The 23,012-nt window shown below is 36.6% G+C and overlaps 1 protein-coding gene across 4 annotated transcripts in view; it reads right to left on the reverse strand.

Annotated features, from left to right (window-relative positions):
• Positions 1-23,012, reverse strand: part of INTS6 (integrator complex subunit 6) — a 104,383-nt gene that overhangs the window by 54,540 nt on the left and 26,831 nt on the right. Inside the window, exon 1 of one of the 4 annotated variants that reach the window (XM_080662906.1) lies at positions 17,975-21,532. The exons of 2 other annotated variants lie outside the window; for them this stretch is intronic. In XM_080662906.1, the coding sequence (XP_080519032.1) occupies positions 17,975-18,016 (42 nt within the window). In that variant the 5' untranslated portion in view covers positions 18,017-21,532. Of the gene's footprint in view, positions 1-15,426; positions 15,650-17,974; positions 21,533-23,012 lie in introns of those variants that run through there. One more of the 4 variants, XM_080662907.1, reaches the window with a different exon arrangement.

Consider the following 23,012-nt stretch of genomic DNA (forward strand, 5'->3'; position numbering starts at 1 on the left):
CATTCCCCAGTCATCTCCAGTAAACAAAGGCACATGGCTGGGGCGTGGCTTAGTGCACATGAAACATCAGCCAGCACACATTAAAAGTGCTGCAGAAAGTCACACCACACAACAACAGAACAAATTAGCACACACAATGTGGTGTGATCATGTGCTAATCATGCCCCAAACACTGTTTAGAAGCGGTGACTCTTGGATTTAAAAATGTAGACTATAGTTGTAGATACGTAATATTTATGTTGGCGAAATTACTAAAGTGTTTTTTCCAACATTTGCCTATTCGCTAAAATGTATTAAAAATAACAGTGAATTAATTTAAAAAAATAACTGTAATTTAATTATAAACAAATCTCGGTTAAAAGCATTTTAAAATTAATAGGGTATTAATTTTCACATATGACATACAGACTGGAAATTTTGTCCCTTAAATCCAAAGTCTGTTAAATTGAAGCCCACAAAATCAAGGGCTTACTATATGTATGTCTTAAGGCCCTGACACTTTCACTAACTCTACTGTTATAGTGATGATTTAACATATTCAAAATGATGTTACAAGGTACTGTAATATATGAAGATTAAAAAAAAAACACACTACAAAACTAAGTACCAAATACATAACACACTAAAAAGTTTTTCACAAAAGTACAATAATGTTCTCAATTCTAATGTATAACTTCACATAATAGTTAAATAATATCCAAATTATTCAGAATCTAACGTAAAACATTTAAACTAAAATAAATTATAAAGTATTAGATCAGAAAATTAACTTAAAACACACTGGTAAAGAAACATAAAAAAATATATAGTAAAAGCTTTGTGAATCATGTTGAGGGCCATTATTTTCTAAGTAGGAGCATTTAATGCTTCAAGCACAAAAACATATCAACAAACTTCCTACAGTGTTCCTATTTCTGGAAACAGAGTATAGCCCACAAAAATAACAACCTTTTCTTGATAATTCAAAGAAGTAGGGAGAGAAAAAAGCTTAAAGACTTCTTGTTCTTACCAAATATTAACAGAAATCAGAAAGTTAAGGGTTTCAATTAGATACCCTACATTGAATCAGCTTATTTAATCCTCCAACACGTCTATTACCTATAACTTAGATTCTAAGGTGTATCAATTTAGTATATTTCTTTGCTTCCCCAAAATGTAACATTAATGTACATAATTTTTTTCCAACAAAAGATCATTAATTATCCACACAGCTGCACATCCCTTTCTTCTACATCAAGTTTCACAGAATTCCAGTATCACAGACTGAGTCTAGGTCTTCTCCACATTGGGTCTAGAGCAGTGGTTCTCAACCTTCCTAGTGCCGCGACCCTTTAATACAGTTCCTCATGTTGTGGTGACTGCCCAACCATAAAATTATTTTCGTTGCTACTTCGTAACTGTAATTTTGCTACTGTTAGGAATCGTAATGTAAATATCTGTGTTTTCCGATGGTCTTAGGCGACCCTGCTAGCGGTTCTCAATCTGTGGGTCGCGACCCACAGGTTAAGAACCGCTGCTATAGAGCCTAAGACCATCGGAAAACACAGATATTTACATTACGATTCCTAACAGTAGCAAAATTACAGTTATGAAGTAGCAACAAAAATAATTTTATGGTTGGGGGTCACCACAACATGAGGAACTGTATTAAAGGGTCGCGACATTAGGAAGGTTGAGAACCACTGGTCTAGAGGTTCTTCTGAATCCCTTTTGGCCCTTAGAGGTTAAGCAGAACATCAATTTTATAGCCTGTGCTTATGATCTTGATCTCTTTGGCACCTTTACTTTGAAAACTGTAATTTCAAGGTATATCAAAGACTACTAATATTTCATTTGCATTTCTATTTGGTTAACCTTAGATTATTTTTGTATTCTCTTTATTTCAATTATAAATTAGTAGACGCTAAAAAAAATTACTCTATGCTTCCCTTTAAAAGGTTAGCTTTGGGCAAATGTTTGACCATTGAAAACTGTATCCCTCATCTTCCGAAATTTGACAATTTCAATCTCTTTTATTTGCATTGCCTATTTTAAGTTAGGTGACCTAATGCTGTATTTTATTTTTGTTTCAATGCTCATTCACCGTAAGGCAATAATTTCCCTAAAAAGTTTCAGAAACAATTAGGGATTCAAATTTGTCTTAAACTTCTATGAGACTTCAAATTCCAAATAGATAACAGCATATGTAATATATGAACCATGTCTGGATTCTGATTCAAACAAAACAATTGTGAGACAAGTAGGGAAATTGGGATATAAATTGGATATTAATTTTACATATTGGACCCTTTCAATTTTTTGTTAAACTATAAAGATAAATCAACTTTAAATCAATTAAATTAATTAAAATCAATTATATTTAAAAATTAAATTTAATACATTTTTTTAAAAACCAATTAAAATGATGTTAGGCTATAGAACACTGCAGACACACACACACACACACACACATATTTAGATAGCCTATGTGTTAAAGATAATGCACACAGATTTATGGGTAAAAAGATACAATGTTTGGAATTTACTTTAAATATTTCCCGAAAAAGTGTGTATGGAGATAGGGGCAGACCAGATGAAACAATAATTATCCTGCAAAATGTAGACAATTATAGAATCTGAGCAAGAGCTCTTGAGGTTTATAACTTCATTTTTCCAACTTTTGTGTATTTTGAAAGCTCCATAATAAAAGTTTTTTTAAACTGGACATAGGTGAGTTAATCAACACAATTAAAAATGTACACAATTATACCCAGGCCAGTGTTTCTAAGTGGTTAGAGTATAGGCCTATGCACCAAAGGGTTACAGGTTTGACCCCGGGCAACCAATCAATGTGTCTCTCTCACATGGTTATCTCTCTCTCTCTCTCTCCCTCTCTCTGTCTCTCTCCCTCCCCCTATCCACTCTAAAAATCAATGGGGCGAAATTACACAAAACTAAAAGCCTCTGTGGGAAGGAAATGAGAATGAGAAGGAAAGTATTGCTTTTATTACTAGTGTGCCTGTAAACATAATTATTAGCCAAATATTTATGGTGCTTAAACTGAAATGTTTTAACTCTTTTAAATAGAATATAAAAATCTCACCTGACAAAAGCTGCTAGTAAAGCAAATAATTTAACTCCTGTGAGAGCTAAATGATCCATACCTACGCAGTGACACAGGCAGTACCAGAAACAAGTCCATTAAAGGTTATTTCCTAGTGGAAAGCCAATTTCTCCTGATTTCAGAAATGCTAAAGAGGATAGGGAATAGATAGGTAACACTTCTTAGAATCAAAGAAACAAAAAATTATCATTTGGGGGGTAGAAAGGATAAGGAAACCTTGACACAAAAAGATTGATAAAATTGTCCCAAGTTATTGCAGATTCTAGAAAAAAACACACCAAGATTTAAATTCACATTCTCCCACCGAGCCACATCATTGTTACATATCTGGATTCCCATGTTCATACTGTGCCTATATTGTTTTTCTAATAACCTTACAGTAAATAATTTCAGATTGCTACTTTCTGGGTTCCTATGTCTGCTTACTTACATCACCGTTTTTGTGTTATCAGCTTTGTCTATAAAATATGTAAACATATATATACACACACACACACATATATATATGGTTGGTTTAACATTAAAAATTAATGTAATGCACTATATTAACATGATTTTAAAAGAAAAATCATGATCATCAACATATTTATTAAGCAAAATTCAATACCCATTCATGATTTAAAAACAAAAAAAACAACTCAGAAAACTGGTAACAAAGAAAAATTTCCAAAATCTAAGTTTTAAAATCTACAAAAAAATCTACAATTAACATCACATTTCTAAGATAAAAGGTTTCACTCACTACCTCATCCTCCAAGATCATAAACAAGACAAAGATGTCAGTTCTCATTACCTCTACCACATTGAGAGAAACAAAGGCAGACAAATACTGGAAAGGAACAAGTAAAACGCCTATGTTCACAGACAACATGATTTTGTGTCCAAAAAATAAAGAAAAAGAAGCAATCTTTTTAAATAGATAAAGCTATTTAATAATAGGCGAATTATTAGGAAGGTCACAGAATACAAGGTGAAAATACAAATATCAACTGTATTTCTATGTACCGGCAACAATCAAATTTGGAAGTTAAAAACCAATTTACAATAGCATCAAAATATATGTGCAAAATGTATACAATAAAAACTACAAACATTGCTGAGAAAAAATACTTAAAAAATCTGAGATATACCATGTGCGTGGATCTGAATAATCGACGCTATAAAATGTCAGTTTACTTACATTCAAATTAACTTATAATGCAATATAATTCCAATCAAAATTTCAATAGGCTTTCTTTTTAAAAAAGTTAACAACCAGATTCTAAATTATTATGAGCCCTAGCTGGTTTGGCTCAGTAGACAGAGCATCGGCCTGCAGATTGAAGGGTCCTGGGTTTGATTTCAGTCAAGGGCACATACCCAGATTGTGGGCTCGATCCCCAATGGGAGGCGTACAGGAGGCAGCTGATCAATGATTCTCTCTCATCATTGATGTTTCTATCTCTCTTATCCCTACCTCTTTGAAATCAATAAAAGTATTTTAAATTTTTTTAAAATAATAAATTTATATGAAAACTCAAAAGGATCTAGAAAAGTCAAAATTTTGAAAAAGAAAAAGTTGGAGACTTAAACTGACTCCAAAACTTAAAAAGTTACAGTAGTCAAGACAATATTGTACAGCCCTAACCGGTTTGGCTCGGTGGATAGAGCGTCGGCCTGCAGACTGAAAGGTCCCAGGTTCGATTCCGGTCAAGGGCATGTACCTTGGTTGCGGGCACATCCCCAGTAGGAGGTGTGCAAGAGGCAGCTGATGGATGTTTCTCTCTCATCGATGTTTCTAACTCTCTATCCCTCTCCCTTCCTCTCTGTAAAAAAGCAATAAAATATCTAAAAAAAAAAAAAAAAGACAATATTGTACAGGCAAAAAAAAAACAGACACAGAGATCAACAAAACAGAATGGAACGTCCAGAAATAGATACACAAATATGAGGCTAACTGACTTTCAACAAAGATGCTACCCAATTCAATAGGGAAAGGATTACCTTTTCAACAAATGGTACTGATATAATTAGTTAACGACGTGCTAAAAAATGTACCTCAATACTTTCTTCCCATCATACATAAATGTTCTAAATGAATCATAACCCTAAAATTAAGAGCTCACACTATAAAACTCGTTGAAGAAAATACAGGAGAAAAATATTAACCCTGGCTTAGGCAAAGATTTCTAAAATAGGGCACAGAAAGCAAACTATAAAAGAAAACATAAATTAGAAACATTTGCTCTTCAAAAGACACTGTGAAAAATGAAAAGGCTGGGAGAAAATATTTGAAAACATGCATCCAATAAAGGTCTTGTATCCAGAATATGTAAAAGAATTTTCTAACTCAATAATAACAAGACAAACAACCAAGTAAAAAATGGGCAAGAGACAGAACATTCACTTCACCAAAGAAGATATACAGATGGCATACAAGCACATGAAAAATGTTCAACATCATTAACCATTAGGGAATGCAAACTAAAACCAAAATGAGATACCACTTCACACCCACTATATTGTCAAAATTTTTAAAGTCTGAAAAAAATTCAAGTGTAGAGCAACTAGAACTCATATATTTCTGGTGGGAATGTAAAATAAAATAGTACAGCCACTTTAGTAAATAGTATGGCAGTTTCATATAAAGTTAGATATACACTTACCCTATGAGTCATCAACTGTGTCCCTAGATAAATACCCAAAAGAAATGAAAGCATATTTCCACAAAAGGACTTGTATACCAATGTACACAGTGGCTTTATTCATAATGATCAAAAAAGTGTGTGTGTGTGTGTGTGTGTGTGTCGGGCGGTGGGGGTGGGGAACAAATGTTCTATCTGGTGAATGGATAAGCAAATTGCAGTATAGCCATAAATGAAATACTACTCAACAATAAAAAGGAACTATTGATATATGCAACAATATGGATGAATCTCAAAAACATTATGCTAAGTGAAAGAAGCCAGACACAAAAGACTAACATACTATATAATTCCCATTTACATGAAATTCTAGAAAAGTCAAAACTACACACACACACACACACAGAGAGAGAGAGAGAGAGAGAGAGAGAGAGAGAGAGAGAGAGAGAGAGACAGACAGAGACAGACAGAGACAGACAGAGAGACAGAGAAAGAATCACAAATCAAGTGGTTCCAGGGTACAGTGATATACCAAAAGGACATAAGAGAACTTTTTACAATGACATATCCTATATAATAAAAAGCTTAATATGCTAAGTGTCCGGTCATCCATTCAACCAATCAAACCATAATATGCTAATGATATACTAAGGCTGTTCAACCGCTCGCTATGACGTGCACTGACCACCAGGGGGCAGACAGTCGACCAGTCGACCAGTCACTATGATATGCACAGGGGCAGACGCTGCGACCTGTAGGTTACCTTGCTGCTGGGGTCCGGCAGATCAGGATTGAGTGAGACAGGTCGAACATGCCCTGGAGCCTTCCCACAGCCCCTCCCCGGCTAGCCAACCTCCCGCGTCCCTCCCTGGGCCCGATCATGCACTGGTGGGGTCCCTCGGCCTGGCCTGCACCCTCTCACAATCCAGGACCCCTCGGGGGATGTCAGAGAGCCAGTTTCAGCCCAATCCCGCAGGCCAGGCCAAGGGACCCCACTGGTGCACAAATTCAGGCCTCCAGTATTTTATATCGTTACTAGAGGCCCAGTGTATGAAAATGCCTGCACTGGAGGGGGGGGGGCCCTCAGCCCAGGCTGCTCCCTCTCACAATCCTGGAGCCCTCAGGGGATGTCCTACTGACGGCTTAGGCCCGCTCCCCAAGGGGAGTGGGTCTAAGGAACAATCTGGACTCCCTCTGTGGGAGGTACCGAGCTGATCAGAGAAGCCACCGCCCTCATCATCCCGCTGCTGCTGCTGCTCCACTGCCAGCTGCAGGGGTTGCAAGACCTGAGCCCTGGACCTTGCATCTGCCTGAGCCTATGGCTGCCGTGAGCCCATGGCTGCTTTGAGCCCCGGACCTTGCAGCCGCCAGGGCTCATAGCTGCCTGAACCCATGGCTGCCATGAGCCCTGGGCCTCGCAGCCAATAGGGCTGCCTGAGCCCCGGGCCTCGCAGCTGCCTGAGCCCACAGCTGCCATGAGCCCAGTGCCATGCAGTGCCGGCCCCCCCGCCTGTGTCTCCATCTCTGCTCCGGGCCTCACCTGCACGCGCAACCTCCTCCTGTTCGGTCATCATGACCCATTACCGAGTCCTGGCCTAATTTGCATATTACCTCTTCATATATAGAGATTGTGCTGTTAATAACATGACGCTTGTATTTGTCAAAACTCATCAACTTTTATACTTGAAATTGCTATATCTTATTGTATATAAATTATAGCTAAGTAAATGAAAGAATAACAACAAAGGAAATACAAACTAATGCAAATTTTGAGTACCATATACTTAGTGGCAAAAGAAGAAAATGCAGGAAGAAAGAAAAGGTTCTGGAATACATATGCCATTTAATTTGGAGTCTGGTGCTGTAAACTTCTACTATATTGCCTCTGTCTTCTTTCTAAGAGTAACTCTGTAAAGATCCAGGTGAGAATACTCATTCTCAATCTTTTCCATGGGACACAAAAGATATGCATATACACACATACACACGCTCCATTGGGAATACTAGACTTAAGTCTTAGGAAGGTAATCAACTATGTATCCTGATCTCTCCCACTTAAGATGACATAAATTGGAAGCACCAGAGTAGCTTCATTATAAAGGACTACAAGCCCAGCGTGTGAAATCACATGGCCTTGCCGTGCTCGCAGTCTCACCCACCCGAGTGCGCCCCGCTCACCGCCCTGCCACGCTCACAGCCCCCATTCACCTGCACACGCCCCACCATGCCCCGCCCACAGCCCCGCCCACATGCACCAATCTTTGGTCATTACGGCATTAGTGCCACGGGCTTTTTATATATATAGATACCTGAAGTACTTTAAACTCTTATTGAAAATACTTTACTTGCCTGCCCTTACATTCTTTACTCCTTCCCACAGGCTGAAATTCAGTTGTAGTGTTGAACTAGGATACGTTGTAAAACTAATATTAACCATGCAGATAAAAGCAAAGACAGAGCAAGAAAGTAGAAGAACTTGAAGACCCAGACAATAACTTAGAGCAGATAAGGTCTTTGATGTGAGAGAAAAAGAAACTATCTTTTTTAAGCCATTATTACTTTTGTCCTAACTATAGCAGCTGAACAATATCCTAAAAAGATACTATGCCAGCTTTCAGAATCCTTGAAGGTTCAACTAGATGCCTGTGAATTTGTTTGCTTTGCAGAAAATCTGTATTCAAAGAGGCACTGTATGCGCATTAAAGGCAGGGAAGCACATATTCTAATCAAATTAATGCTAAATGCATTTGTAATTTTATAAATGGAAAGCTGGCACCTCCAGGATCAAGTCCCACCCAATTACTCAGATTTGACAGGATAATGTAGATGGAAAAGCTTCAAATAAAATTTTAACAATTTTTTAAAATCCTCACCCATTGATTTTTTTCAGAGTGGAAGGAGGGAGGAGCAAGAGGGAGGGCGAGAGAGAGTGAGAGAGAGGAATATCGATGTGAGAGATACATCAATTGATTGCCTCCTGCACGCACCCTGACTCGGGCCAGGCCGGGGATTGAGCCTGCAACTGAGGTCCTCGAGCTGAGGCTCTAACACCGAGGGCAAATTTCAACATTTTCAGTGAAATTGTGTGTATTTTTAAATCTCCTTCCTCAGATATCATATAGCCTTAGCTCTTGCTCATAACAAATATAATAATAAACAAAACCATATAACTAGTATTGGGCCCTTACAGATGCATTTCAGTTTCCTCCTTCTCAATAGATTTAAGAATAGTTCTAAGACTCAAAATTTAGTCCTTCAACTTCCTGCATCTCCCTAAGGTTTTATACCCTTTAATAAGCATAATCCTCAGCTATTTTTCTGGTTATTTAAAAAAAAACAAACACACCACAGTTTAAAATCCAAAGATACCCAAACTGAAATTATTAGGTCAAGAAAAGATATATGCAAGAAATCTGCCTATCACAGAATCTGCTGCTTGGGATAGAGAAAAACCAATGCACTTTCTTATATAGCACCTTTATATTTCTGTCTAGTATAAAAATGTTATTAAAAAGAAGGTATGTACTGAATGCCAAGAAATTGTTCACTTTAAAATGATATTTTTATGTGATGTGAATTTCACTTCAATAAAAAATATACAAAATTTTATATTTTGTATAAAATATAAAAATGAAGTAGGAGACAAAAGATAAATGATGTTGATGGTGGATCAATTCAGAATCTCATATCCAGAAAGAAAAAACAGAGACATAGAAGGGAGAAAATTTGTCAAAGAAATAGTAACATTTCTAAAACTTATAAGGATATGAGTTTTTACTGCACAGATTGGGGAGGGTAGAGGGTCGGGGTTAGTTTGCCTACATTAAGTGACAGGCAAATAAACTAAGATCAAGAATTAAAACAAACAAAAAGCCAAAGGCAAACCAGGAGAGTGTAAACCTAAAAGCCACAAGATACTTAAAGAGTATTCATGCCCTGGCCAGGTGGCTCAGTTGGTTGGAGCATCATCACATATACCTAAGGGTTGCAAGTTCGATCCCCTGTTAGGGTGAGTATAAGAGGCAGCTGATTGTTTCTCTCTCTCTCTCTCTCTCTCTCTCTCTCTCTCTCTCTCTCTCTCTCTCTCTCACACACACACACACACACACAAGTAACAGCATTAAAAAAAAAAGAGTGGTCAATAGTGCTGGCAAAACATCATGAAAGAGAAAAATTTTAAGCCAATTATTGGATTTTGAATATGAGAGTCATTAGTGACCTTATTAAGAATGACCTTAATAAGTTAAAAATGCTACAATCAGAAGCCAGATTGTAATTAAGGGTTAAAAAGGAGGTAGGGAAGCCCAGCTGGTGTGGCTCAGTGATTTGAGCATCGACCTATGAACCAGGGGGTTATGGTTGGATTCCAATCCCCAGTAGGGGACATACAGGAGGTAGCCAATCAATGATTCTCTCTCAACATTGATGTTTCTATCTCTTTCTCCCACTCCCTTCCTCTCTCTGAAATCAATAAAAACATAATTTTTTATAAAAAAAGAAAGAGTCCTAGCCAGTTTGGCTCAGTGGATCAAGCGTCAGCCTGAGGACAGAAGGGTCCTGGGTTCAATTTTGGTCAAGAGCATGTACCTCGGTTGCAGCTCCTCCCCTGCCCAGACCCTGGTTGGGGCATGTGCAAGAGGCAATCAATCAAAGCGTTTCTCTCCCATTGATATTTCTGTCTTTCCCTCTATCTGAAAATTAATGGAAAATATCCTCTGGTCAGGGAGGGAGGGAGGGAGGGAGAGAAGGAAAAGAGAAAGAGAAAGAGAAAAAGGAAGGGGAAAGGAAGAGGAAGGGAGAGAAAAGGAGGTAGGGAAATCAAAGAGATATCAGAAATCAAAGAGATACCAGAAATGATTTCCAAATTTGCTGTGAAAGAAAATCACTAGAGAGGGAAATAGGGTATGTGGGGGTAAAGATATGAGTTTTTCCATTTGTTTTATTTCATTTATTTAGAATGGGTGAACCAGAGAAGCAAAGATATATGACCATCACTAATATCTAATTTTAGAACATTTTAACCACCGCCCCCCCTCCCTAAAACCTCATGCACATTAGCATCACCACTTAGCCCTACAACCGCTAGCAACCACTATTTCTTTTTCTATGGAACTGCCTATTCTGAACATGTCATATAAATAGAATCATCCAGTAAGTGGCCTTTTGTATCTGGCTTCTTTCACTTAGCATGTCTTCCAGGTTGTAGTGTATGTCAGAATTCCATTCCTTTTTAAAGCTGAATAATAATCCATTGTATGGATATACCACATTTTGTTTATCCAACAGTTGATGAACACTGGGCTGTTTCTACTTTTTGGCTATTATAAATAATGCTGATCTGACATTTTATGTGGACATGCTTTCATTTCCTTTAGGTACATACCAAGGAGTGAATTTTTGTGATCATAAGTTAACTGTTTCACTTCTTGAAGAACTGCCGAACTACTTTACACAGCAACTACATTACTTTACATTTCCATAAGCAATCTATGAGAGTTCATTTTCTCTACATTCTGAACATTTATTATTATCCATCTTTTTTTATTATAGCCATTATGAGTGGTATCTTGTTGATTTGCATTCCCTTAATGACTAATGATGGTGAATATCTTCTCATGTACTTATTGGCCATTTATTTGCCTTCTTTGGAGAAATACCTTTTTTAGTCCTTTACTCATTTTTTAATCGGGTTATCTTTTTATCTTTTGTTAATCCTTATCCGAGGATATTTTTTCCATTGATTTTTAGAGTGGAAGAGAGGGAGGGAGGTGGGAAGGGTGGGAAGAGAGAGAGAGAGAGAGAGAGAGAGAGAGAGAGAGAGAGAGAGAGAGAGAGAGACAGACAAACATCAATGTGAGATAAACACTGATCGGTTGCCTCCTGCACTCACAACCCAGGTAACATGTGCTTGACTGGGAATCAAACCCATGACCCTTCAGTGTGTGGGCCAAAGCTCTATCCACTAGACTACACCAGCCAGGGCTCTTTCTATTTTTTGTACTGTAATAGTTCTGGGACCTTATCAGATATATGATTTGCACAAATTTTCTCCTATTCTGTTACTATATACTTTAAAGCACAAATACTTTTTACTTTTGATGATCTCAAATTACCTAATTTTTCTTTAACTGTTCTTTGATTGTCATGCCTAATCCAAGGTCATGAAGATTTACATCTGTTTTCTCCCAAGTGTTTTAACCCTCACACTTAGTGTGCTCACCCATTTTTAGTTCATTTTTATATATGGTGTCAGGTACAAGTACAACTTCACTCTCTTGCATGTGAATATTCACTTGTCCAGTACCATTTGTTGAAAAGATTATCCTTTCCCCACCAAACTGTCTTGGCTCCCTTGTTGAAAATCAGTTGACCATAAATGTATGTATGGGTTTCTTTATGGACTCTCAATTTTATCCACTGATCTACACATCTATTCTTATGCAGTATTGTACTTTTTAAAAATCCCATACTAGAGAATAAAGAGCAATAGACTTGAAAAAAATAGGAAAAAAACCAAGGGTCAAGCTCTGCCTCTTACTTGGGAAATAGCTATATACTAAGATTCATTTTCCTCACTGTCATAGAATTGGGGATTGAGTTGTGAAATTACCTTGTAAACAATAATAAGTAACACAATTCAGTTTTATACATATTTTCTTAATGATTATGTTCAACCTCATAAATGATTTTGGCATCCAGGAATAAAAGAAAGCATCACAGTAAAAATCTATCACTATATCTGCTTCTAAGACACAGTGCCTAGCACATAGTAGGCCCTCAATAATATTTATTGAGTGAAAACAACCATTTTCCAATTGTTTTTGTGTTCTTTTTATTCATTTTCTATAAATGTTAAGGTTATGAAAAAACAATTTACAAATTTAAAATCATCACACTTCAGGTTCTTTCTTTAGCAATTATTTCCTTGGAAAAAAATAAATAAATAAATTTCCCTTAGCTTATTTCTATCTTTTTAATATTATCTAATATAAGCACTTAAGATTCTCCTCATACGCTATTAACATGAAAAGAAAAAATTTTTCAAAAAGAAAAGGAAAATTAAGAAATTATAAAAGTCAAAGTGATTTCTATAAACTTTAGCTCCTACAGTTTCTTTTTCAGTTTCTTTTACAATGTATGCCCTTTAAACTGAAAAACACAGACACTTTTTGGGGGTTCTAGTATGCTCATATTTGTTCAGAGGAAAGAGCAATTACTTGGCAATAGTAATATGGAAATAATTTCTAACAAAGTTTTACTCCAACAAATTTCAAAGGTCTAATTGTTTTAACAACTTTGAGGTATGCTAGTAATTACCTACCATAAAATTTACCCATTTAAAAATTACCCAATTATTTTTAGTAAACTTAAGAGTTGTATAACCTTCACCACTCTCCAGTTTTACAACATTTCAACATTTCAAAAGGATCCCTCCAGCCCATTTGCAGTCAGTCCCTAGTCCACCTCCTGGCAACCACTAATCTATCTACTTTATGGACATTCCATAAAAATGGCAACATAGAATATGCATCCTATGATATATGGTCTTTTGTATCTAGCATAATTTTTTAGAGGTTTATCCATATTGTAGCATATGAATAGTTCACTCATTTTTATTGCTAAATAGTATTCCAAGTTTATGTAAAATCTGATGCAAAACAACCTATAAGCAATTATGTCCTTTTTTAGAAGGAGGTAAAAAAAAAAAAAAAAAAGGGTTGTCAAAAACATCTACTTCTTGTATACTCCCCACTACTGCCACTATCATTCTAAAATCTAAATCTGATCACTTTCTCCGGAACTATTATCTCTTCAAATAGAGGCCCAGTGCACAAAATTCGTGCACTCGGGCAGGGGGGGGTCCCTCAGCCCGGCCTGCGCCCTCTCGCAGTCTGGGAGCCCTCAGGGGATGTCCGACTGATGGCTTAGGCCCAGGAGCAGGCCTAAGCCAGCAGTCAGACATCCTTAGTGCTGCCACGGAGGCAGGAGAGGCTCCCACCACCACTGCTGCGCTCACCAGCATGAGCCCTGCTCGGGGCTTCTGGATGAGCAAGCAGCACTCCTTCTGTGGGAGCACATTGATCACCAGGGGGCAGCTCCTGCATTGAGCATCTGCCCCCTGGTGGTCAGTGTGCGTCATAGCGACCGGTCGTTCCGCCATTTGGTCGATTTGCATATTAGTCTTTTATTATATAGGATTACCATCAACCAGTAAGGCAAAGTCCAAGTTCTTTGGAAGAGCATACACGATACAGGCCATGCCAATCTGTCCACTGTCATTTCCTGCTGCTATTTTCTCAAACACTCTCTGCCAACTATCAAAACTGAGGTATATATGGTTCCCCCACGTTCCCTTTTATCACCTTTATGGCCTTTGCACCCACCCACATCACAAACTTGAATTAATCTTTCAAAGTCCCATAGGAAACATCATTTCCCAGTGCCAGCCTCACTTTCTCAACAGCTTGTGCTGCCATCATTTTATTTTTACACCAAGCCCTAACTGTTTACCTATCTTTCAAACTCCTGATATCAGCACCTAACCTTGTGCATAAATCACTGGTGTTCCCATAAGTATTTGTTCAACTAAACTGAATGCATTCTGACTACTAATATTCTTCTGCTCAGTCAGTATAAGAAAGGTCAAATGCATTCTAAAACTGCTGGTGAAAAAGAACTAACAAAAGCAGTATAATACAATTTCAAGGTCTAGGCAGGTGTCCTACAAAACAGGATATACTCCAGGGGTCAGCAAACTTTGGCACACCAGCCAAATCCAGCCCACAGCTTGTTTTGGCAAATAAAATTTTATTAAAGACAACCACATTCATTAGTTTAAAATATTGTCTATAGCAACTTTTGCCTTACAATGGAATCCAGTAGTTCTAATAGAGACCATAAGGGCTGAAAGCCTATAATATTTACTCTCTGGCCCTTTAAAAAAGGTTTGCCAACCCCAGTATACATCATGACAAATGGTATGAAAGAAAATATCAGAACTTTTGCGTAAGTTTTCTTTACATCATCTTTTTTAACATTTTTGTATGTTTTTTAAATATTAATACAGCAGCGACATATATAATTTCTAAATGTAAAAATGCACAAATTGGGGATGGTGCATGCCCATGTTATTGTTTTTTCTAATATCAGTGACTCATTAAAAAAAAAAAACAAAAAAACTAAAAGGTCTTAGGACAGGTTTTAGAGTTTGAAAATTTAGCAATAAAGCTTATTATATGAACAAGTTTATTATATGTAAGTGCATAAAACACAGAGAGAGAAGCTTGGACTTAAACTTGCTCCAAACTAAAATGCTCAAAACACCTCTAAAGAATTTTTCATAGAGCTAAAAATGTTATTTTAATTACGCCAGGCAGTTTTAATATACTTCAAGTTGAATGCAATAAAATATGAGCCACATAAATCCAAATTGCTAAAAAGACAGCTGTTTTTTAACCTCAAGTTCTGAAGGGCTCAGGAAATACCGAATCCCTCCCTTTATAGATCCTAAGGTTAGGAGGGTAGTTTCTAATAACTAAAAAAAGTTGGGGTCTGATCATCATCAACAAATTTATAAATTAAAGTTAATTTACCAATTGAGCCTGGATTTGTCAGGTTAGGGTTGTCATTCTATGTTGAATCATATTCTCCAACAAATAGTCACAGCCCCCAGAGAGAACTACACTCTACACTGCTCACCTTTAAGGCTTTTTCTGAGGCCTTCCGAGATGACTAGCATCAGACTTTTGAGGAAGGCTAGCCATTAGACAAGGCTTTTCCCCACGATCTGACTGCTTGAAGTGACATCCAGGATCAGGTCGATCCTGTATCCAGGAATCATGACCCTCCCTGAGGCACCAGTCATCATGAGACAGTCAGTGCACTTTGGCACTTCTTGAAAACCACTGGGCTGCTCCTTTAGCTGAAAGGAAAAAAAACATCAAAACCAAAACAAACAAAACAAAGGGGGGCAGGGGCAATCAGTAATTCAACCTGAAAAGACAGAGCGTGGGGAAAAATATAACAAAATAGCCTTGTCTAGATCAAAATGTAGCCTTGCCTTTATGTAAAAATCATAGTTTCAATATCTTCCAATCACTGCACAGTTTATTCCTAATACAGAAATTTAAAAATTTTTATATCTATTGCATTACATCTGAAAAGAACTGAAAGTGGGAATTAAATAAAATAACTATTTATGGAATAGAGCTAAGAAAGTATAATGAAGGTATAGTAAGCCCTTGATTTTACGGACTTCGGATATAACAGACAAATTTTCCGATCCATGTCATATCTGAAAATTAACACCCTGTTAATTTTTAAATGCTTTTAACCAAGATTTGCTTATAATTAACAGGTTATTTATTTTGTTATCAATTCATTGTTATTTTTAACAAATTTTAGCAAATAGGCCATATGTTGGAAAAAATGCTGTAGCAAAATCACTGACATAAATGTATAATACATGTCTACATATTTAAATCCGAGATTCACTGCTCCTAAACAATGTTCAGGGAATGATTAGCACATGATCACACTGCATATGTGGTAATTGGTTCTGTTGTCTTGTGGTGTGACTTTCTGCAGTAGTTTTAACGTGTGTTGGCTGATGTTCCCACGTGGGCTAAGCCACGCCTCAGCTGTGTGCCTTTGTTTACTCGAGGTTGACTGGTGAATGTACACTTTTACAGATTTATTCAGTATAAATTTAAAATTACAGTAATACATATAGAAAATCTCTCTGTAAAATTAAACTTTTCATACATAATCACACAAACGTGTCTACATAAGTAAAAACAGGTAAACTAATTTGTCAAATTTTTAACATATGCTTTTGGAAACCTACTTTATAATATAACGGACTTTTGGCTTTAACAGACACCCCCTTGCCAAAATTAGCCCATTATAGCGAGGTTTTACTGTATTTATAAATGACTAGCAGCCTAAGACTGATATGAGTGTGCCTCATCAGGAGATCTAGTACTGAATTTTTTCATGCCCAAATTGTAATCTGATTTAAAGAGGCATGAAATACACCTCACAGGCTAAGTGGCAGAAAATTGCCAATACAGTTAAAGCCAATCTACTACTACTCTTAAATTACATTCTAATAAATAGAAAAGGATTTAATCTTATATCCTCTTTAACTGACTTTACACTAGCACAAGGCATAATAACCCCCAGACACAATGCTCTTGTCCTAGCATTCTGAATTTCAATGCTCATGCTTGTTTGAAATTTTAAACGTTGACATCACTATGGCCTTAAATTTAAAAACTCAAAATATCTAATAAATAATAAGATAACTTAAGACTTATTCAATCGGCTTCAAAATAAAATTTTTAAATTATTGGAAATCAGAGAAAATTCTACTTATTTCTGTTTTTAAAAACAAAATATTTTTCCTAAGACATAATGTTAAAATGCAAGAAAATTTCTTTGAAGTTACTGTTTTAAAAGTTGTCTCACAACTCCTTTAAAACATTTGTACCCTAAAGATAGTGAATTTATTAAACAATCTATATATATAAAAGCCTAAGCGACCATTACAACCAGTCACTATGACATGCACTGACAACCAGGGGGTAGGCACTCAATGCAGGAGCTGCCCCCTGATGGTCAGTGCGCTCCTACAGCTAAACTCCCTTGGCTGGCCAACCACCCACGGTCCCACTCTCCCCCACCCCCAGCCCGGCCAGCCCGAGGGACCCCACTCGTGCCTCTAGTTGTTTTATATTCCTTTCTACTACTTATCCAATATCCCCCATTCAGTGAACACTACCAACATCCACATAGATTCCCAAGTAGGAAACCTCAAAATACTACTAGATTGTTGTGGCTTTGTTGTTGTTTTTCACTTGTTTGAGAATATGATTAAACCTATTAACCTCTGTCCCTGAGAAAAATGTGCATACACACAGATGGACAATGTCTGGGAATAAGATTTCAGGGAATTCACAGAACCCTCTGAAGCCCAAGTCCTGGGGTTCAAAACTCCTGTCAAATACTGTATTATTCTCCTATTACCATCTTTCAAGATGTGACTAGTATATCTATTGAGTCTCTCAAAAATTTCTCTGTAAAATTAAACTTAGTATTAGCTTAGTTGTAGCATACCCCATGTTTTTTCCTGAATTATTGCATGTAGTTTGCTAATTCTTCCCAGATTACTGCTCTTCAATCTATCTTCTTTCACCCCACTGGTAGCAAAAGCTTGTTAAAATGCAAATCTGATCCTGTTACTCACCTGCTTAGCATCTTCAATGCCTCCTTTGTAAATGTTAAACATATTTATATTGTCTCCTTAGGGTGGTATCATCTGGCCTCTGCCTATATTTCAAGCATCCATGCCTCCTACCTAAAATTTCTATACTTCACTCATATTTTTCATAATTGCCCAATACACTGTTTTCATACCTTCATACTTTTTTTTTTGGCACTGTCCTTCTTCCTGAAATTTCAGCTCAATTCCTTACCCAAGCCTCAAAGCTAAGCTCCTCTCTTCATGTTCTCTCAGAACCTTGTTTATTTATGCCATGAGATTTATCTCAATGCATTATTACAAATGCTTGTATGCTTGTTTACTTGCATATCTCCAGGCAATATGCAAGAGTCTTCCAAGGGCAAGAGTCTTGCTTAATTCTATCTTTTTGTTCCCAGTATCTAGAACACGGTAATTCTAAATATAAATGGTGTGCCAAGTACACAACCAGTTAGTAAGCATCACAAGAAAAATTATTGCTGAATTAATCTAAATATACTTTTAAGAATTCAAAATCAACTAAGGGTGGGGGGATGGGTTCAGGGTGGAGGGGGTCAATGGGGGAAAAAGGGGGTCAATAAAGATAAATTTTTTTAAAAAGTATTCAAAATCAGAACAAATTGTTACAAAAGGGTATTTTAGCAGCAACTCACCAGAAAGCAAAAATTAAGTGTAACTATCACCAATTCTTTACAAGCTGTGCCCACCTGGGTCAAGTGTGTGTGTGTGTGTGTGTGTGTGTGTGTGTGTGTGTGTGTGTGTGTGTGTATTTGTGTAAAATAATGCTAATTATGGACATCCAAACCAGGAATTAAAGCATAATAAGGATAACAGAATACTATGTAGTCCTTTGGATAAAAACTCCTAAGCCAGGGATAGCAAGCACATGACAGAATATGAATTAATTACTCCCCTTTTCTTTTCTTTTTTTTTTTTTTTATTATCTAAAGTATTACAAATAGTAGTACATATGTCTCCTTTTTTCCCCCTTTCTTACCTTCTCCTCCTCTACCCCATCTCTAATTCAGGGTCTAAGAGTCTTCCTTAATACAGCAAGTCAGAAGCAGTAACTACAGATTACAGTCTGCACATAAGTTAATATTTCAAGGCTACCCAATAACTGATTCTAAACCAGACCAAACACAATATAAAATATTCACAGAAGGCCTATTCCATATCCCTTGGAAACTCCTTTACAAGTTTAACAATTCTAAAGGTTAAAAATTAATTTTCTTAAAATATTTTGATGGTCTTGTAAGTCAAAACAGTTTTAACTTGTTTTGTTAAAATTATTCACTTTCACATGTATTTTTAGCAGTTTTTAAAAATATTTATTTGTAGTTATACTGTGCTCTGAAACTATAGTTTCTAAAGCTGTGCATCAAAATCAACTGGGAAACTTCAAAAAATACAGATCCCAAAGTCCATGCCCAGATCAACTGAACCAAAATTTCCAGAATTAGCAGTATATTTTCTAAAACATCCTAGGTGATTTTTATGCAGCAACTTGAAAACTACTATTCTAAATATCACAGTAGTTTACTAGTATATATGGAAGAGCTAGAATCAGAAGAGTAACAGAAATTTTCCTTACATGTACAGTGTCGCTTATTGCTTGCTGGCTCTGACAGGCTAATAAATGCAGGGTGAAGTTGCTTCACCCTCTGAATGAAAACAATGTTGCGATATCTTACCACAAGTTTCTAGATAAAAGACTAGTTATTATAGCCATATAGCTTCATTAATGAATAATCAGCCAGCATTTCTTTTTAATTATTCTATTATAGTGTTTGTCTGGAGGCAATCCTTAAGAACTTCCCTTTACACAAAACCTTGGGGGAAAAAAAGAATATTGCAAATGTGAATTGCTGAAAATCCACTATAGGTATTAAATTGAAATATTTCATCAACTTCTTTTAATTATGTATTTTTTATACATATTAGAGGCCTAGTGCTCAAAATTCATGCACGGGGAGGGGCGGGGGAAAGGGCCCCTTAGCCTGGCCTGTGCCCTCTCGCAGTCTGGGACCCCTCGCTCCTTACTGCCGCCCTGCTCATGAGCCCAACTTCTGCACTGACCACCAGGGGGCAGCTCCTGTGTGAAGCGTCTGCCCCCTGGTGGTCAGTGTGCATCATAGCAACTGGTCGTTCTGCTGTTCAGTCGATTTGCATATTAGGGTTTTATTATATAGGATTTTTAATATACTCATAATTGCTGATATATCATTTTTTATAGCACACCAAAATAAATCAAGAGTTGAGAGAACAGGGCCAAAAATATGGGTTAAAAAAATAATAATAAACTGCATCCAACAAATTCTTATTAAATGTTCCTGAAAAATTGTGTTGATAGAGACTAACATATACAGCAGTGTTGTACATATGTTTAGAACATTTGAATCACAAATCAGTAAAATAGGAGCTAACGTTAAAATTGCTACTGAGCCCCTACTACTATCAATGTGAAAAGACACCACTACTAAGGAGGAAATAATGAAAATGCAGAAACACATTTACACAGAGATCTGTTTGATACATTCTATCATACTACAATGACATCCTTCAAGATTCCTTAGTGGTCTTTTTTAAAAAGAAAGAAAAAGTACCCCCAAATTCTAAGAATACTGGGAGAAAAATAACTATTTTAAATATATGTTTAAAGTCTTTCCTGACACAATTTAAACAGTTTTGACAGCGTTTGGCACATATTTTTAATAACTTTAGTGAAATAAAAACATTTTATGAGGGGAAGAGAGATGTGATATCTGAACTATTTCAGATACTAGAAACAGATTTCAATGAATTCGGGACTATCCTATTAATCAGTAACAGATCATAAAGAGTTAAATATAAACTGTAATTATAGATTCTAATCACAGATTATCCTTGTTAAAGGTAAAACCATTTACACTGCCCAGCAATGATCCAGAAAAATCACTACTGCCCATCAACAACTTAAAGACTCATGGGATATCTGCATCAATTTTTGAAAACTGAGAAGTTAAAACATAACTGAGATTACTCAGACACTTTTTTCCGGCAAACGCATGTCCTTCCTGAACATCTGCCAAAAAGTTGTAATAGTTGTCCTAGTTCATCTTAAAAGCTGGGAAAGCTCATTAAAGGCAAAACTTTTAATGCAAAAACCAACAGGGTTGGTTTTTTTTTACTGCTAATATCGTCTCTAAAATGTTAGCTTCCAGAGCAATTATAACATTGATAGAAATGCAGAAAGATTCTTCAGCATATAGAAATCTAAATTATTTGAAAGTAATACTACTATTAGCACTTTCAAGGAAGAGAAAAATAACTGCTACACTTCCTGGAATGTCATTCGTCACCAAGAAGATACTGGCAGGATTTCTTCTGGCTACTTTATTGAGCAATATAGTTAGCCACCTGTTCTTGGAATCATAGTACAGAACAGTTTTCCATTGCAAAACAGTTCTTAAGAGAATTATTGCAGGAAACAAGACTAGGAAAAAATGTTTTTCAACAACTCTAATTTATAAGTTGGTGATTCTACCAATAAACATCTGACACATCAATAAAATAACACGCTAAATAGTACTATGATTATTTGGCCACAAGTATGTTTATCAACATCAAAGATTACTACTATGGAGGTAAATAATATAATTTTCTTGTGTATCAGAATTCAAAGTCCTATCTAATTTACTCCTCATAAGTGAAAATATTGCAAACATCCAACTATATCAAATAGCTGCATTTAAAAAGAAAAAATATAGTTTAAAAATACACACATACTTTTCCAACACAAACAGTTATCAAAAGTCCTAGAAAGTTATCACAAATGCTACACTATAAACACATTTATGACACCTCAGACAATTGCCTGGACTTTTCATTAAAGGAGGCCAAAAAGATAAAGTCATGAATTAAGGTAAAATGATTATATACACCTCAAGATTTTTGTCCACAATTCAAAGCTGCAACTCTTGTAAATCCTAACACTTTAAGAAATGAACTGTCACAAAAGAAATAGTAGCCCTATAATTATTTTGACAAACAAGGTATAAGAAATTGGATTATTCTGGCCTGTATAAAGTTAACCAGCTCAAGAGACAATTATTGCACCAAGTTTTTCATTAACTATTTTCTAGGCTTAAAACAACTTTATATTAGGCTTCTTTATAACTTCACAAATACAAACTATAAGCCACATCCTCTACCAAATCATCTACAAGATCCTTGAATAAAAATTAAATGACTATAAAAATTCACATTACACAGGTTTTGACATGTACACAAGATAGCTAGTATTAACCCCACCCTCCCTCTCCAATGTTCCCATTCACTTAGAATATATCTTTATTTTATTATTCTTAAAGCCATTTAATAGGCGATCACCCCCATAAGACTGTGAACTTGAGAACTGGAAATCCACCCTATTTATCTTGGTTATCCTCACTGCCTAGAAATGCCCTGGCCATAATAGTCATTCAAGATACACTGTGTGATTAAGAACATAATACCTTTGTTACAACTGCATAAAAAGCTGAAGGAGATAAACAGGAAATCAAGTAAACATAAGGTAATTTTAACAACACACAAAAACAGAATCTGAGTGGTAATAGAGATATTGGGGGGAAAAAGCACTGGTCTGGAGGGGCTGGAATTTATATAAACTCTAATCCAAATTTTGACAATAATAAATGTTACAAACTTTAATGAATCACTTTGCTTCCTAGATCTCAATTTCCCCATTTATAAAATAAACTAGAGGCCCCGTGCATGAAAATTTGTGCACTTGGGGGGGGGGGTCCCTCACCCTCAGGGGATGTCCTACTGATGGCCCATGGGGAGCAGCCTAAGCCTCAGTCTGGCCTCTCTCTGCAGGAGGCAACCGTCAGATCAGGGGAAGGCACCGCCCCCCTCACCCCGTCACTGCTGCTGCCTCTGGCCTCCCTCTGCGTGAGGCGACCAGGCCAATCAGAAGGCACCACCCTCATCACCCCAACTGCTGCTGCCACTGCGGCTGCGAGGCCTGAGCCCCGGGCCT

Source organism: Plecotus auritus (genome assembly GCF_963455305.1).
Source record: "Plecotus auritus genome assembly, chromosome: 3".
In the NCBI taxonomy this organism is placed as follows: Eukaryota; Metazoa; Chordata; class Mammalia; order Chiroptera; family Vespertilionidae; genus Plecotus; species Plecotus auritus.